This window comes from Petaurus breviceps, unplaced genomic scaffold (assembly GCF_028583685.1).
Source record: "Petaurus breviceps papuanus isolate PSGF00001 unplaced genomic scaffold, PetGlider_PUasm1.0 126, whole genome shotgun sequence".
Classification (NCBI taxonomy): Eukaryota; Metazoa; Chordata; class Mammalia; order Diprotodontia; family Petauridae; genus Petaurus; species Petaurus breviceps.
In genome coordinates this window covers 33,048,042-33,063,238 of record NW_027185655.1, presented here as the reverse complement: position 1 = coordinate 33,063,238, position 15,197 = coordinate 33,048,042, and the positions used below count along the sequence as shown (strand labels likewise).

Sequence of the window (15,197 nt, the reverse complement as noted above, 5' to 3'; positions counted from 1 at the left end):
GATCAAGCCTGCTAACCATGGGTGCCCCTCTGAGCCCCACGGTGGGTCCTTTTCTCTTTTTATTCTATGATATTTTACCTGTTGATCTTAAGCGTTCTCACAGATTCACCTATCTTCTCTATGCAGATGACTCTCAGACTTATCTGTCCACTGCTACTTCTCCCCTGACCTATAACTACCTGCTAGACAGCTTGAACAGATAAACCACAGTAATCTTAAATTCAACATGCCCAAAACTGAATTCATTATCTTTCTCCCCAAACCCTCCTGTCAAATAGCTTCCCTCTTACTGTTGATTATACCACTGTCCTCCCAGTCAAACAACTTCCAATGTAGGTATTACACTTGTTTTCTCTCTCTTGACCCCCATATCCAATCAGTTGCCAAAGCCTTTCAATTGTACTTTTATAATATCTTCCACATGCCCCTTTGACACTATCACAACACTGGTACAGGCTCTCCTCACCTCACATCTGAACTACTGCCACGGTTGGTTGGTTGGTTGGTCTCCCTATCAAGCCTTATCCCACTGAAGTCCACTCTCCACTGAACAGGCAAATGAATCTTCCTTAAGTGAGAGACATCCTCTACTTTCCATATTCAATAAGCGCCAATTGACTAACAATTATTTTTAGTGGCTGTTAGAAACACATACCAAAGTACTAAAGGTTAGGAGGAATGAGTCTAGATTTGCTTCGAAGCTATGTAATCCTCTGGTGGTCGCACACATTAGAATCAGATACCAAATGTGATTATTTTGTGCATAAACACACTGTTTAGTCAATAAGTAAAAATATCTATCCCTGTTAGCTGGATAGACACTGAGGTGGGTCAGTTGATAGAGCCCAGGACCTGGAGGCAGAAAAACTCATCTTCCTGAGTTCAAATCTGGCCTCAGATAAGTCACTTAACCCTGTTTGCCTGAGTTTCCTCATATGTAAAATGAGCTAGAGAAGGAAGTGGCAGCCACTCCATCTTTGTCAAGAAAACCCCAAATGGGGGTAGGACTTGAATCCAGGACTTTTGACCCCAAGGTCAGCTCTTTATCCACTATGCTATCTTGCCTCTCTCACATATTCAGAGCCAGGACAAATTGTGAGCCAGTGAAATCACCCTCACTCTGCCATTTCCTTCCCTTTACATCATGCCTATTTTGGGAGACTCACCACAGGTATCTATCCCCATTACTCTAGATCTACCCATTTATTACTATTTCCCCTCAAGATCTCTTACATCTGTCTCCACCTTCCAAATTTACCTCTCCTTTAACTTGGTTTACCGATATCTGAACAGCCAATCTGGTGATCTAATATATGGAACTGTGTTAAAAGTAGCAGGAGCTGGGTTGGATGGTGGATAGAGTGTTTGACTTGAAATCCTGAAGACCTGAGTTGGAATTCTATCTCAAATACTTACTAACTGTGTAACCCTGGACAGTTACTTATACTCTCTTGATCTCAGTTTCTCTATCTGTAATATGGTGATAAAATAGCACCCACTTTATAAGGTTGTTACAAGATTCAAATGAAATAATACAGGGAAAGTGCTTGGAAAATTTTAAAGTACTATGTGAATTCTATTATTGTGTTATTATTCTTAATAATAATGAGATAACTGTAATTAATGGAATTTTATTAATTGACCAATCTAGGACAAAATATGCTTAGTTGTGGTCTTCTTTGTACAATCTTTTTGGTTTGACCCACTGTAGGAATTGACTCTAGTAGAAATTTCAGATCTTCTTCCAATCCCACCTCATATCATATAAGTAAGTGCCCTCACCTGCCTCTCACTTTTGTATCTTTATCCTCCACTAATAGCAAAGCGCCAGGCACATGTACGAAAAATGTTTCTTCATCATTCGTTTATGTTTTTCCATTACAAATATAGTACAAAGTAGGGAGAGATGCTGGCAAAGAAGAAAGTTAGACAACATGCTCCAGGAAAGGATGAAGAAAGAATACTTCTTAAAGGTTAAATCATCTCTAGGCAAGTTCTTAAATCTCACTTTTTGCAGAAAATTAGATTAGATAATGGACTTTCCCTCTCCAGCTTCTGAACTGTTTTAGTTCAGTAATTATCTTTTTATCCTTTCAATTCATCCTTGGATATCTTTACAATCTCCAAAATCCTCAAATTATTTAGAAAACCCAAGGCTGACCTTTGCATTCCCTTCCCCCTCACTCTAGGCTGGAGGAATGCAATGTCATGCACGCAAGCATGCAACATCTGGAAAAGTCCAAGAAAACCCCCAATGCCCATGAGCAGCCTGGCTTCAACATTCCTGCAGTCAGGGGGGCTGATCCTACCACTGACCAGCTAAGGGACTGGGGGCAAGTCACGCCACTTCTCTTTCCCAGTCTATGAAACCTGGGGGTTGGACTAGGCAATCTCTAAGGCCCCTGGAGGAAAAAGAATTGGGAAGAAAGACCCTTCAATATTTTATGGTTCTGTGGACAGCACTTCTTCTTCTGCTTCAAAGGAAAAAAATAATTCCTCTGTTACCTATCTGTTATATGCTAAGAAACCCTGAAATTAAGGAGAATTGATGTCTTATATACTCTTACCCTAACTACCATCTATGTTGTATTACCATGTCAAATAATAAATACTTAATAAATGCTTGCTCTATTAATGAATTTATCTACCTAGCTATGTATGCATGGATGTATGTTTTTACCTATCAATCCATGTATGCATATATGCATGTATCCATCCATTAATGTATGTTTGCATATACCTATGTATATACATATGTATGTCTATCATTTATTCACCCATCCATCTGTCTGTCTATCTATCTATCTATCTATCTATCTATCTATCTATCTATCTATCTATCTATCTATCTATCTATCTATGATACTCTCAAAATGAAATAAGGAGAGTATTTCTTGACTGGGGCAGCTAACAACATAAAGAAGTCATGTTATTCATGGCATACACTAAACTTGACAGAGGACCAGAGAGATCAATGCCTTTTCAGGGCAGGACTTTCACATTACATTTCCTCTTCATAATGAATGTCTTAAAACCCATCAAAACTTGGTGCACTCCACTTTTTCTGTGGCAAATTTCACCATCAATCCAATTATTTCTCTGCATCTTTCCGAGTGGCTTGGGAAAAATCTGGGGGAGGGAGGGAAGGTGCTCCAGTGGAGTACAGTGATGATATAGAATTGACTTGTTTTCTGGAAGTGATTATTACCGGGGAGTTTCTCAAAGATTTTCTTATCTGATATCAGTGGAGTTCCAAATTCTTTGTAAGCTTCTGAACATATCTAATTTTGTAAGGACATGATTGAGAATGGAAACTAGAGAACACCCTAATGTAACAGACCTATTGATATGGAAAGAGCTCATATTCATGAAGACATTGCTATTAGGTTAAAATAGTTCTGTGTGAATTAAAAAATATACCAATTTGTTGTTCATGAGGCTGAACAACAATTTAACTGAAACATTGCATTTTACTTATATTATCATAAATTATATATGATGGCTCCTCTTCTAAGCAACTTTGCAGCCATTTCTATTATAAAAATATATGCAATACCATATTTTCCCCCAACTGATGGGCAATAAGAAGCAAAATTTGAGGGTCACATAACAAAAGGGAAATTTGTTTCATTTTGTTTTATGGAGAGAAATACACATTCAACTTGCCCTTTTAAAAATTAAGGACAGTAAATATTAAATTTCAGTCAACAAAGGCTAAAGTAATATACTTTGATTCCACAATTTGGTTAATGAGATAGAAAAAAAGAGAGTCATAAGGTAATTATGAGGAAAGAGGGAGTAAATAAAAGTAGGAAAAGAATGACACAAGAGAAGAGGAGAGAGAGAAAGAGAGACAGAGAGAGAGACAGAGACAGACAGAGAGAGAGAGACAGAGAGAGACAGAGAGAGAGAGAGAGAGACAGAGAGACAGAGAGAGAGAGACAGAGAGACAGAGAGAGAGACAGAGAGACAGAGAGAGAGAGAGAGAGAGAGAGAGAGAGAGAGAGAGAGAGAGAGAGAGAGAGAGAGAGAGAGAGAGAGAGAGAGAGAGAGAGAGAGAGAGAGAGAGAGAGAGGAAAAGTTGGTGAAACAATGCAGAAAAAGAGAAATGGTAGCCTTTTAGAGGAATGTAATCACTGATGCTCAATGGAAGCATGGATTTCAGAATAAGTATCTATTGTCACTCACTTGTGAAAAATCTGATTGACTACGATATATAGATCTTTGGCTATTGTTTATCTTAAAACCTTTCCAAGAGCCAACCTGAATGGAATAACCAGAGAAGTAGATCAGTAGGAAAAAGTGTTATCTACACAGTAAGCATACAATATCCCCTTCTCTGGGTACAGAAAACTAAGAGTTAGACCTGAGCCATGGGCAGGAGTGTACCCAGCCAAGTTACATTAGTTAGTCAATCAATTTACTCTGCTGATGTTCTTGGAAAAGGTGAATAAATAAATACTTGATTATAATATATGCCTTTTGGTTGTACTAGGCTTTTTAAAAAAAAAAAAAACTTATCTTGCTTCTGAATATCGGCAATTGTATAGTTTGCAGTGGGGATTCTTTAGCTGCCCATAGCATTCAGGTCTATGCTCTGCCTTCAGCTATGAGAACACTTTTCTCATGAATTGAAATATTCTTCTACCAATGAGAATACAACTTTTTTTTTCTTTTGCTTTTTAGAGGGCAATTGGGGTTAAGTAACTTGCCCAAGGTTACACAGCTAGTTTTTTTTGTGTGTGTGTGGGTGTTAAGTGTCTGAGGCCGGAACCAAACTCGGGTCCTCCTGATTCTGGGGGTGGCACTTTCACTCACTGCACCACCTAGCCACGCACAACTCTTTATTTTATGATTTTTGCACTTTCTTCCTGGTTACTTCATAGAATTTACACTGAAAAGAAATTATTCATAGTCACAAAAGGCTCAGACTATGAAAATAGAGATGATGTAAAGTAGTGACTCTGAAGGACCAGAGCCATCACTAATGATTTAACAACAACAACAAAATGACATTCGTTTACTTCTAGGAACTGCAAACTATTAATAACCATATAAAAATGCTCCAAATTACTACTAATAGGAGAAAGGCAAATCAAAAGAACTCTGAGGTTTCATCTCGCAAACAGCAAAAATGCTAAACATGGGAAGTCAATGTTGAAGGGGTTTGTAAAAAAAAAGGCATACTAACGCATTATTGGTAGAGCTGTGAATTGCTTCAATCATTTGGAAAAGAAATTCAGAACATGTGCAGGCACAAACATACTTTTGGACTTAGACACTCCTCTGCTGGCACCCCAAAGAAGTTAATGACAAAGAAACAAACAAAACCATGTATACGAAGACAGGTAGAGAAAAATATAGATAGAAAGATAGACAGACAGATAGATAGATAGATGATAAATAGATAGATGATATAGATAGATAGATAGATGATAGATAGATAGATGATAGATATATGATAGATAGATAGATATAGAGACACTTTGTAGTATAGAACAAAGAATATTTAAAAAGTAGTTGTCATGAAATGAGCAAGGATTAAATAAAACATGGCATATAAATGTAGCAATATAAGAAATGGTAAATATGATGAATACAGAATACATGAATACAGAACCAAAGGAAGACATATGGACTGATGCAAAGCAAAGTAAGAAAAGCTAGGAATACGTGACTACAACAGCCTCAATGGAAAAAAACATACAACAACAAAAGAATGGTTGTGAAATTTTAATGACTGATTTTTGTTCAAGGAAATGATATGAGAAGATAGCTTCCTTTGCTTCTTTTCAGAGGCAGCAGATTATAAATGGGGAACTTCTTAGTCTGAGCCTTCTGTGAGTGAGTAACTTCTTTTTAGTGTAAATTCTATGAAGTTACCAGGACGACAGTGCAAAAATAACAAAATAAGAGTTGCAGTCTTATTGGCAGAAGACTATTTCAATTCACGGGAAAAGCAATGCCAAATTTTTCATATATTTGGTAGCATTGCTGAACTATTCCTCCCCACACACACACTTTTCATCCTTTATTACAAGGGGTGGGTATCTGGGAATCAAGAGGAGGAACATAGTGGTGTTAAAAAATTTATCAGGGCTGCTAGTTGGCACAGTGAATAGAGCACCGGCCCTGGAGTCAGGAGACCTGAGTTCAAATCTGGCCTCACACACTTAACCCAAAAACTAGCCATGTGACCCTGGGTAAGTCACTTAACCCCAATTGCCCTCCAAAAAGCAAAAAAAAAACCAAAAACAAAAACAAAAAAATCATCAATAAAATTTCAAAAACACATATTGTTTGATTGACTAATATTGAGTAAGAGATTGTCAAGTAATTATTTGAAATAGTTTGTGTTGATCAGATATACTTTGCTTATCAGAGAATAATGGAATGGTTACGAAAATATTATCAGCCTTCAAACACTTTAAATGACACTCTATTTTCCTTAAAAGAGCAATAAATAAAAACAATGGACTTGAATATATATGCATATATACACACATATACGCATACATGCACATAGACACACGAAAGCAGATTTCATTTTAAAACTTAAAATGTTCTAACAATTAGAGCTGTTGGTTGTAATAGTCTGCTTTATAAAGAACTTAGCTCCTGGTCACTGGAAGTATTTGATCTGAGGATTAATGACCATGTTAGGAACATGGTATAAGGGATTCTTGTACTGGGCAGCTGGTAGATAAGCTCTAAGGCCCTAAGCACTTTTTTCTTTTTATAGACAAAAAGAAAAGCCTGTAAATTGCTGTTTGTAATACTCTTACAACATTTAATTACCAGCAACTGTGATTGACTTTGTTGAATAATTAATTCTTTTTATCAGTACAATAAAGTTCAATTCTGTTGGTATCCAAAGAGGTTAAGAAACAGAACAGTGTTAATATTACTTACTGAACACATCTCCTCTGGGTTTCTGAGGATCTGTTGGTATTCTGTTGTCAACCGTCATTCCTCTTGGAGATGTACTTTCAATTGGTATTTTGGTTGAAAATGAAGGTGTCATTATTGATGGCTTGGGCTGTGGTCTTTGTGTTGTTACTGCTGTTGATGGTGGTGGTGTTGTCTGGAGGGTAGTAAGTTCAGTTGTGGTTGGTGGAGTTTGAGTTGTTGGCTTTGGTGTAGGTCTTGGTGGCTTAGGAGTAGGTCTCTCAGTATGAACAATGGGAATGTGTGGTGTCCTTAGAGGCCATCTAGTACTTGTAATATCAGGAATTTTATTAATATGTCCTCCATTACCTTTTGGGAAAGTACTATTTCCCTTTGATATATGAATTGATCCTGAAGGTTCAATCATAACCTTTGGAATATCTGAAAGAGAAAAAATGAAAGAATCAAGTTAATATGCAACTATTTTTCTCCAGGATGAAAAATAACACAATATTAATCTATTGTGCTTATTGAAAAATGTTAATTATTTCTAAGCTTGTTCTCTATGAATGTAAAACAAATAATTACAAAAACCAATTTAAAAAACTAAGGTTGGCTTATAGTACACATTTAAATACTTCATATTATTGTCCAATCTTCTTTCAGAAAATATCATGAGTAGATAATCTTCAAGTGTATGCAAAACAGCTTTATTGGACTTTGAAATCTGAATATTATTTATGTAATCATATGCTGCCTAATATGAGAAAGACAGAGACAGATGAGGGACAGAAATAGAGAAACAAAAACAGAGATAAATGGAAGAACAAGAAAAATAAAATTGAAACTAAATGCTATGAAGTTATGATCATCAGGTTTGGCCCCAAAGAAAGGATATAGAAATATGTCTCTGTCCCTTTGTGGAGATGGGGGGCTATGAATATGAAACACTAGACACGATGTTGAATTCGGGTGATGTGTTGGTTTTGATGAACCCTTTCTCTCTCTCTCTGTCTCTCTCTCTCTCTGTCTCTCTCTCTCTCTGTCTCTCTCTCTGTCTCTGTCTCTCTCTCTGTCTCTGTCTCTCTCTCTCTCTCTCTCTCTCTCTCTCTCTCTCTCTCTCTCTCTCTCTCTCTCTCTCTCTCTCTCTCCCTCTCTCTCTCTCTCTCTCTCTCTCTCTCTCTCTCTCTCTCTCTCTCTCTCTCTCTCTCTCTCTCTCTCTCTCTCTCTCTCTCTCTGTTTCTGTCTCTGTCTCTGTTTCTGTCTCTGTCTCTTTCTCTGTCTCTGTCTCCAGATGGGAGAAGAAGATTTATGTTGGGAAACAAAAGCGACACAATAATGAAAGTTTGAGAAAATATTTTAAAAGGCCAGGAATAGTAGTTGATCTGAACTGATGTTCTGTTAGTAGGTAACCTTGAGACATCAAACGAAAGAAAAGAAAGTCCCTGACACATTGAGTAGACCCTTTATGGTGAATTAAGGGGAAGATATAGCTAAGAAGGTTGCTCAGGATGGGAGCAGCATCATTGGAGGGGGAAATCACATAAACAAGATGAAGTCAAAGGAGAACACCTATTAAGACAGTTATTGACTCTGAATACAACAACTCTAAGTTCTCCTCATTCTTCATCTTGACTTTACTTACAAAATGGGCTCAGAATTTCATAGCTCTAACAGGCAAAGAAAACCATGATTAAAGGAATACTATACAAATAAGAAAGCCCAGGAATTAAAGCTTGAGCACAAGAGTACCACAGCATTACACATATACCTCTTACTTCAGCAGATTCTAAATGCCAATGACACAGGATATTTCTGAAATTAAATGTTAATGCAATTTACAGCCTTCACTTGTCATGGAATTCACCTTTCTAGTTCACTAGCTAAGGATCTGTAGCTAAAATAATGTAGTCAGGCAAGCTGAGATGCTTTTTAATCTTGGATGCAATATTACATCTTTTATTATTTATAAAAAATATTGGGTGACTTTAGTTCTTATGAGACTCAGAAAAATATTGTTGTTAGCTATGAGTACAGCTAAAATTTAGTTGTTGTTTAGCTGTGTCTGACTTTTTGTGACCCCATTTTGGATTTTCTTGGCAAAGATACTGGAGAGGTTTTCCATTTACTTCTCCAGTTTATTTTACAGAGAAAACTGAGGTGAATAGGGTTGAGTGACTTGCCCATGGTCACACAGCTAGTATGTGTGTGAACTCAGGAAGGTGAGTCTTCCTAACTCCAGACCTGGCACTCTGTCCATTGCATCACCCAGCTGCCCTGCTGAAATTTACAATCTTAGATAAATGACCTTGTTTCTTTTTGAATAGATTATTTCCGTGTTTCATTTGTTGTTGGAACCCAGCACAAAAAGATAAGTATGACTTACATATGCAGTTCATTCCATCTCCCCGGTAGCCATCCCTACATTTACACTTGTATGACCCATGTACATTGTAACATCGGGCAAAGCTGCTGCACTGGTATTGACCAAGAGAGCATTCATCTATATCTAGGATAGAAAAAGGCAATAAATCTATTTAGTGAAGAGACATTCAAAAAGAGCTAAAAGATTATCTGCAGATACTTTAAATTTTACATAGTAAAATCTACCCCAAAAATCAACAAGAGAAAATGATGCCACACAAACGTGTGTGTGTATAACTGTTCACACACCTTTGTATAACAAGTAACACAAGTACATGAATTTCATTACCATGACACTGGTATTTGCCTCCAATATACATGAGGTCAAAGCCTTTATGGCACTTGCAGATGTAGCTTCCAAAGGTATTCACGCATTGCCTAAATCTGGGGCACGAGGCTCTCCCAGTTGCACATTCATCCACATCTAGAAATACAAGCAATATGACTTTATAAATAGCAAGAAGGGAAATTGCTTAATTCAGAATAGTATGGTTATCCTCCACTGAAGTCCTGCTCTAATGCTTCAGCACAGCATGGAAGGTGACCCTGGGCATTCTTGAAGCCTTTGCCAGGAGAGCATGAGCCTTAGAGACTTCTGAGGTGAGAAAACCGCATTCAGAGGCTGAAGGTCAGACTATGCGTCTTCTGAAGGACCACTTTGGATATGTTCAAGCAGGCTCATCACTAGATGACAAACTTTTTGGCCACAGTTACTCATGAAACTGTCTACACCAAGGCACAGAGGAGTTACCATCTGTATTGGTAGAGAGAGCATCCACAGTGATGAGATCAAAGATACTTCTAAGATGAGTAATTTTTTAACAATAGATCTGAAATGTCCACAGTTGACATAGTAAGTCTTATGTTAAAAAAAAACAATCTTCCAATGAGTATAATGACAAGGGCATAGTCACGGCTATACCATTTATTCACTCATTTATTAAGTATGTAGAAACACATGAAGCACATAGAGGAAGTTTAGGGTAGTGGATAGAGAGATGAACTTCAAGAGGACCAGAAAATGGGAGCTTCTTTGCATCCTGAGTGATTAGTATAGCGCCTAGCACATATCAGAGGCTGAATAAATGTTTATTGATGAACTGAAAGACCTGGGCAAGTCAGTTAACCTGATGTGCTTGTCTAGAGAATAAACATTTATTACATATCTATTATATGTGCCAAGCACTATAATGTTGTTCAGTTGTTTCAGCCATGTCCATGACCCCATTTGGAAATTTCTTGGCAAAGGTACTGGAGTGGTTTGCCATTTCCTTTTCCAACTTATTTTATAGAGGAAGAACTGAAGCAAATAGGGTTAAGTGACTTGCCCAGGGTCACATAGCTAGTGACTGTTTGAGGACAGATGTGAGCTCAGAAAGATGAGTCTTCCTGACTCCAAACCCTGCACTCTATCCATTGGGTCACCTAGATGCCCTACCAGGCACCATGGAAAGTGATTTATAAATGTTTTTATAAGTGATTTCAAGGACTGAGTCAGAGTGATGGGAATCCCATACTCTAAGGTTGAAGACTTCCACACTTAAATCATGAAATCCATAAGTACTTGGACATATGGGAAGTACATTGCTCTCTGTACATGGCAGGCCCTTAATAAACTTGTTGGATCCTGTAGCTCTTTGTGCATATGGGTCACTATAGATTTAAGCCATGATTTCTTCTTTTTCTCTAACTGGTTATAACACAATTCATACAAGTATAGGTAAATTCCCTTCTGCTCCCCATTCCATCATATGTACCAGCTATTGACTCAGTTCGATTTTCACACTCACCCACACAGGTCCTCCCATCTGGCCCCAGTTGTAAGCCTGGTGAAGGACAACGGCAGCGTACATCACCTTTCATCACGTCACAGCCATACTGACAATTCGCCATAGAACATGACAGGGCACCTAGAGGGAAACAGAGCCTTGTTCACACAAGGTAGGAGAAGAAAATGGACCCCACTCCAATTGAGGTTGGTCCCTGGGGACTGTGGAGAAATAAAAGATAAAGGTTTTTCATTTAAAGAACTTGCAGATCAGATCTCCATGGGCCATGCAAAAAAGAGAATGCATAGAACCAGTTATCTGGACAGCCCAGGCTTATTTGTCCCCCTTTCCCCAGGCTACTATTTCAATCATCTGATTCACTTTTCCAGTAAGTTATAGAAGTAAATGTTCTTATGAGGGTTTCCCCAGTGATCTGTCTAGTGTCATTTTAGGGTCACTTCCTCTGAAACAGTTGAAGGAAACCTCATGTCACTATGCCAAAACCACCCACTAATGCCATGTAGCCAAGGCTGAATACAAGTCTTACAAGTGTGTGTACTTTAATACAAGGCCTACATGGGCTTCAGAATATTCTATAACTTTTTAGTCCACCTGATCCCAAACTGGGAGTATATTTAAAAGATACTAATGAGACAAAATGTGCCTCTTCGACTCTCCTCCCTGGCTAGTTCAAGCGAGAAAGATCTATTGAAAATTTATAGGTGCCAGACCCTCCACTTGGGCTGACATCTAACCTGAGCACATGGACCTTTGTTCTTTGCCTCTCTCTATTTCTTCTTTCCTGTTTTAAGATAAAGAAGTATTAGACTAGGCTGAAACCTAGTGAACATTGTTTGTGAGAGTCAGTCACCAGGAGTCCAAAAGCTGAAGTCCATGCTATATTTTGTGGACAGCTGAGTCAAGTGGGGAGTTAAGCTCCTAGTTACTCACTTCACCCAGCACCGAAAGCAAACTAGTGACCCCTCCATTGGCTATGACTCATTCAGAAGTGAATTTGGTGGGGTGAATGCCTTGCAGCAACTACTTTAAGGTTGTGTTTATACTCTAGAGACTGAGGTGGTTATACAGGAAAGTAGACCAGGAGGGGAAATAGTTTGTAATTTCTGTACCTTTAGCATCATCTCAATAAATATCCCTTTGGAAAAGTTAATAGATGTTAAGTAGTTGAAAGACAATGGAATGGTATTCACTGGGATATCATAGTGATATAAGGGAGATATTTGTTATAATTAGAGGAAAAGGCATCAGAAAGGGCCTTGTGTTCTTGACATTAGAGACAATCCCCAATCCCTCAGGGCGACCCCTAGAGTCTTGAGGGGATATATTGCAGTCTTGCTTTTAAGGATCTGACTCAAGGAAGCAGTTGGGATTTAGGATAAAGACTCCAGTTTTTATACTGGACACATTTGGTTAGTCAGGTGTTTGTTTTTAAATCTATGCAGTCAGTGAAAATAAGCAGGCATGTTAGTTGTTTGGCATGGTATAGATTCAGGTTCAATAAAGTTTTCAGGGCTGCATTTAGAGCTCAGAAAAACCCAAATGTTAGAGGAAATAAAGACCTTATTATCACCATTCAAAGTAACCATCTTTAAGATTTTTTTTGTGCTAGATCTATGATTTTGTCAGTGTTGGGAGCTCCCTTTATCAAAGGAGATTAACACCTGTTCTGCCCTTTTAGTCAAGTGGCCTGGGACACTGAGAGTTTAAGTCACTTGTCCAGGTTACATGACCAGTATATATCAGAAGCAGGATTAGAAATCAGATCTTTCCAACTTTGAGGTCAGCCTTCCATCTACTACACCAAGCTGCCTTTTGACAAGATAATAAGGAAAGTTAAAATTGTGAAGCTGGGGGCACTGGTTTACGATTTGCAAGCATTCAGGTTGTCTGATGTGTAGCAAGAAGTCACTGCCTGGCTTTATAAAGAACAACTAAAGGTAGGAAAGGAAGGGTAGAGAAATGTAGATATTTGTTTGGGAGATGTCATAACCAAATTTAATTCTATTCTTGTATGGATTGCACTAAGTATCAAGATATTCACCACACCAATTTTAAATGGCCAGTAAGATAATACTACACACTTATTTCGAGTGCCTCTAATTTGAATTTTAAGCCAATATATGCATTGAAACAACAAGCAAATTGATACATGCAAGTTCATTTTGAGATAGAATGAGGAGACTCTCACGAAGCATTTAAAGTACCATTAAAAATAACCTAAGAGCACTTCCAAAAAGGGAGAGGGGAAGAGAGAAGGAATATTGACATACTTGAACAAGATCCATCGGGCATAAGCATATACCCATTTAGACAGTAGCACTTGTAGCTGCCATAAGTATTCATGCAACGATGCTTGCAGGGCCGGGGCTTGAGACCACATTCATTTAAGTCTAAAAAGAACAGGGAGATAAAAAGGATAGGAGCAAAGACACATGACTTTCAGCATCAAACCTGAAAATATTAACTCACTGTGGTGTGTGTGTGTGTGTGTGTGTGTGTGTGTGTGTGTGTGTACATGTGCATAAGAGGAAGTACAGAAAAGGAGAGAGAACATGGGAACTGATCATTGAAGACCAAAGAAAGCAAGCTGTCCCTTTCTCACTTTTTCAACCTTTTTTCGAGTATGAATCCCAGTTGGATTGAGAGGGAACACAGACTATTTTTATCTGTATCACAGATCTTTGTACCAGAGGGATGGACATCTGATGTTCCCAGGCCAGATGGATATCCCATGTGGCTCACCCCAAAAGTGGAGCCCTATAAAAACTCAGTTGACCTGACTTTCGAAGAGAGCTGAAGGAGAAATGTTAACCTTATGACAAGCGAAAATCTGGCTGTTGGTGAGAGAGGGAGGTGGGAACTGGGAAGAATAAAGTGGTTGTTTTTATTAATCGACTCTACCCAATTTATGGGAGAAGAATAGGCCAGGTCTTCGGAACCTGCAGCCTCGAGCCCACATATGGCCCTCTAGGTCCTCAAGTGCGACCCTTTGACTGAATCCTAACTTCACAGAACCAATCCTTTTATTAAGGCATCTTCAGAGCAAAAGTACTAACGTAATGCAGATATGGTACTTCTGAGTTTTTCTTTGGATAAGACCCATGATTTTATTAGTGTAGAAATTTAGGGACCTCCTTTCTTAATGCAGACCAATATCTTTTTTGCAGTGTTTTAGAGAGCTGCCTGGGACACTGAGATTAAGTGAATTTCTCAGGGTCCCTCAGCACGTATGTTTTCATGGTAGGAATAGAACTCATGTCTTCCAGACTCCAAGGCAGGGTCTCTACCACTATTACAAGCTACCTATCATTATTAAAGGTAGTGTAGTTATTCTTACTGTTTCATTTACCTACATTGTATCTAAGATTAAAAACAGGATTTGGGTTTCTCAGTTTAGTAGCAAATTTTAAAAAGCGGCCACTAAAAAACACAAAACTCTCAACAAACTTAATCTAAGACATTAAAAGGGCAATGTGGAAATACTAATTTAGATATTAAAAATGGAGTATTATTGATTTCAGGTTTATTGGTTTAATTATGAACACACAATGAATTAATGAACTACGTGTTATGAAAATTTCCACCTTCAAATCTTGCCCCAAGTGAACATAAAACTCATAATGGGAAATAAACATTGTGAAATACTAATGTCAGGATTATAGACTTCATTAAAAAGAAATGTGACTAACTGTTTATTTGCTCTGGAATCACCAGCCTAAGCACTAAATTAACATAACTTCTATTGTTTATGGGTTCCTATTAGGAAATTTGGAATATAGATTATCTGTATATCTATATCTATCTGTCTATCTATCTATGGTGAATTCTAATCTTTGAAAAAAATTAGTTCAGTTTAAATCTGAGTTTATGGCTTATTATAGATCTATACATTTGACTTGACAAAGTGATTGTTACAGTATGTTTAAAACTAATTGCTTCTCACAAATCCTTCTAGCCTATCTCCTTTCAAGGTCTGATTTTCTTCCACCCTACCTTACCATAAGGGTAACTGATAGGAAATTAAGCTCCACTTTTTTTGTTTGTCTTTTGGAGGGCAATTGGGGTTAAGTAACTTGCTAAGGTTACATGGCTAGT

The 15,197-nt window shown here is 37.9% G+C and overlaps 1 protein-coding gene across 4 annotated transcripts in view; it reads right to left on the bottom strand.

Moving 5' to 3' along the window:
- The window catches only part of NPNT (nephronectin), a 118,821-nt gene that overhangs the window by 28,594 nt on the left and 75,030 nt on the right, over positions 1–15,197 (bottom strand). For all 4 annotated transcript variants that reach the window (XM_069094766.1, XM_069094767.1, XM_069094768.1 and 1 more), the window contains 5 exons: positions 13,373–13,492; positions 11,103–11,222; positions 9,602–9,736; positions 9,275–9,397; positions 6,913–7,329 (listed from right to left, as the gene is read on the bottom strand). In XM_069094766.1, coding sequence (XP_068950867.1) covers positions 6,913–7,329; positions 9,275–9,397; positions 9,602–9,736; positions 11,103–11,222; positions 13,373–13,492 — 915 coding nt within the window. The remainder of the gene's footprint in view (positions 1–6,912; positions 7,330–9,274; positions 9,398–9,601; positions 9,737–11,102; positions 11,223–13,372; positions 13,493–15,197) is intronic.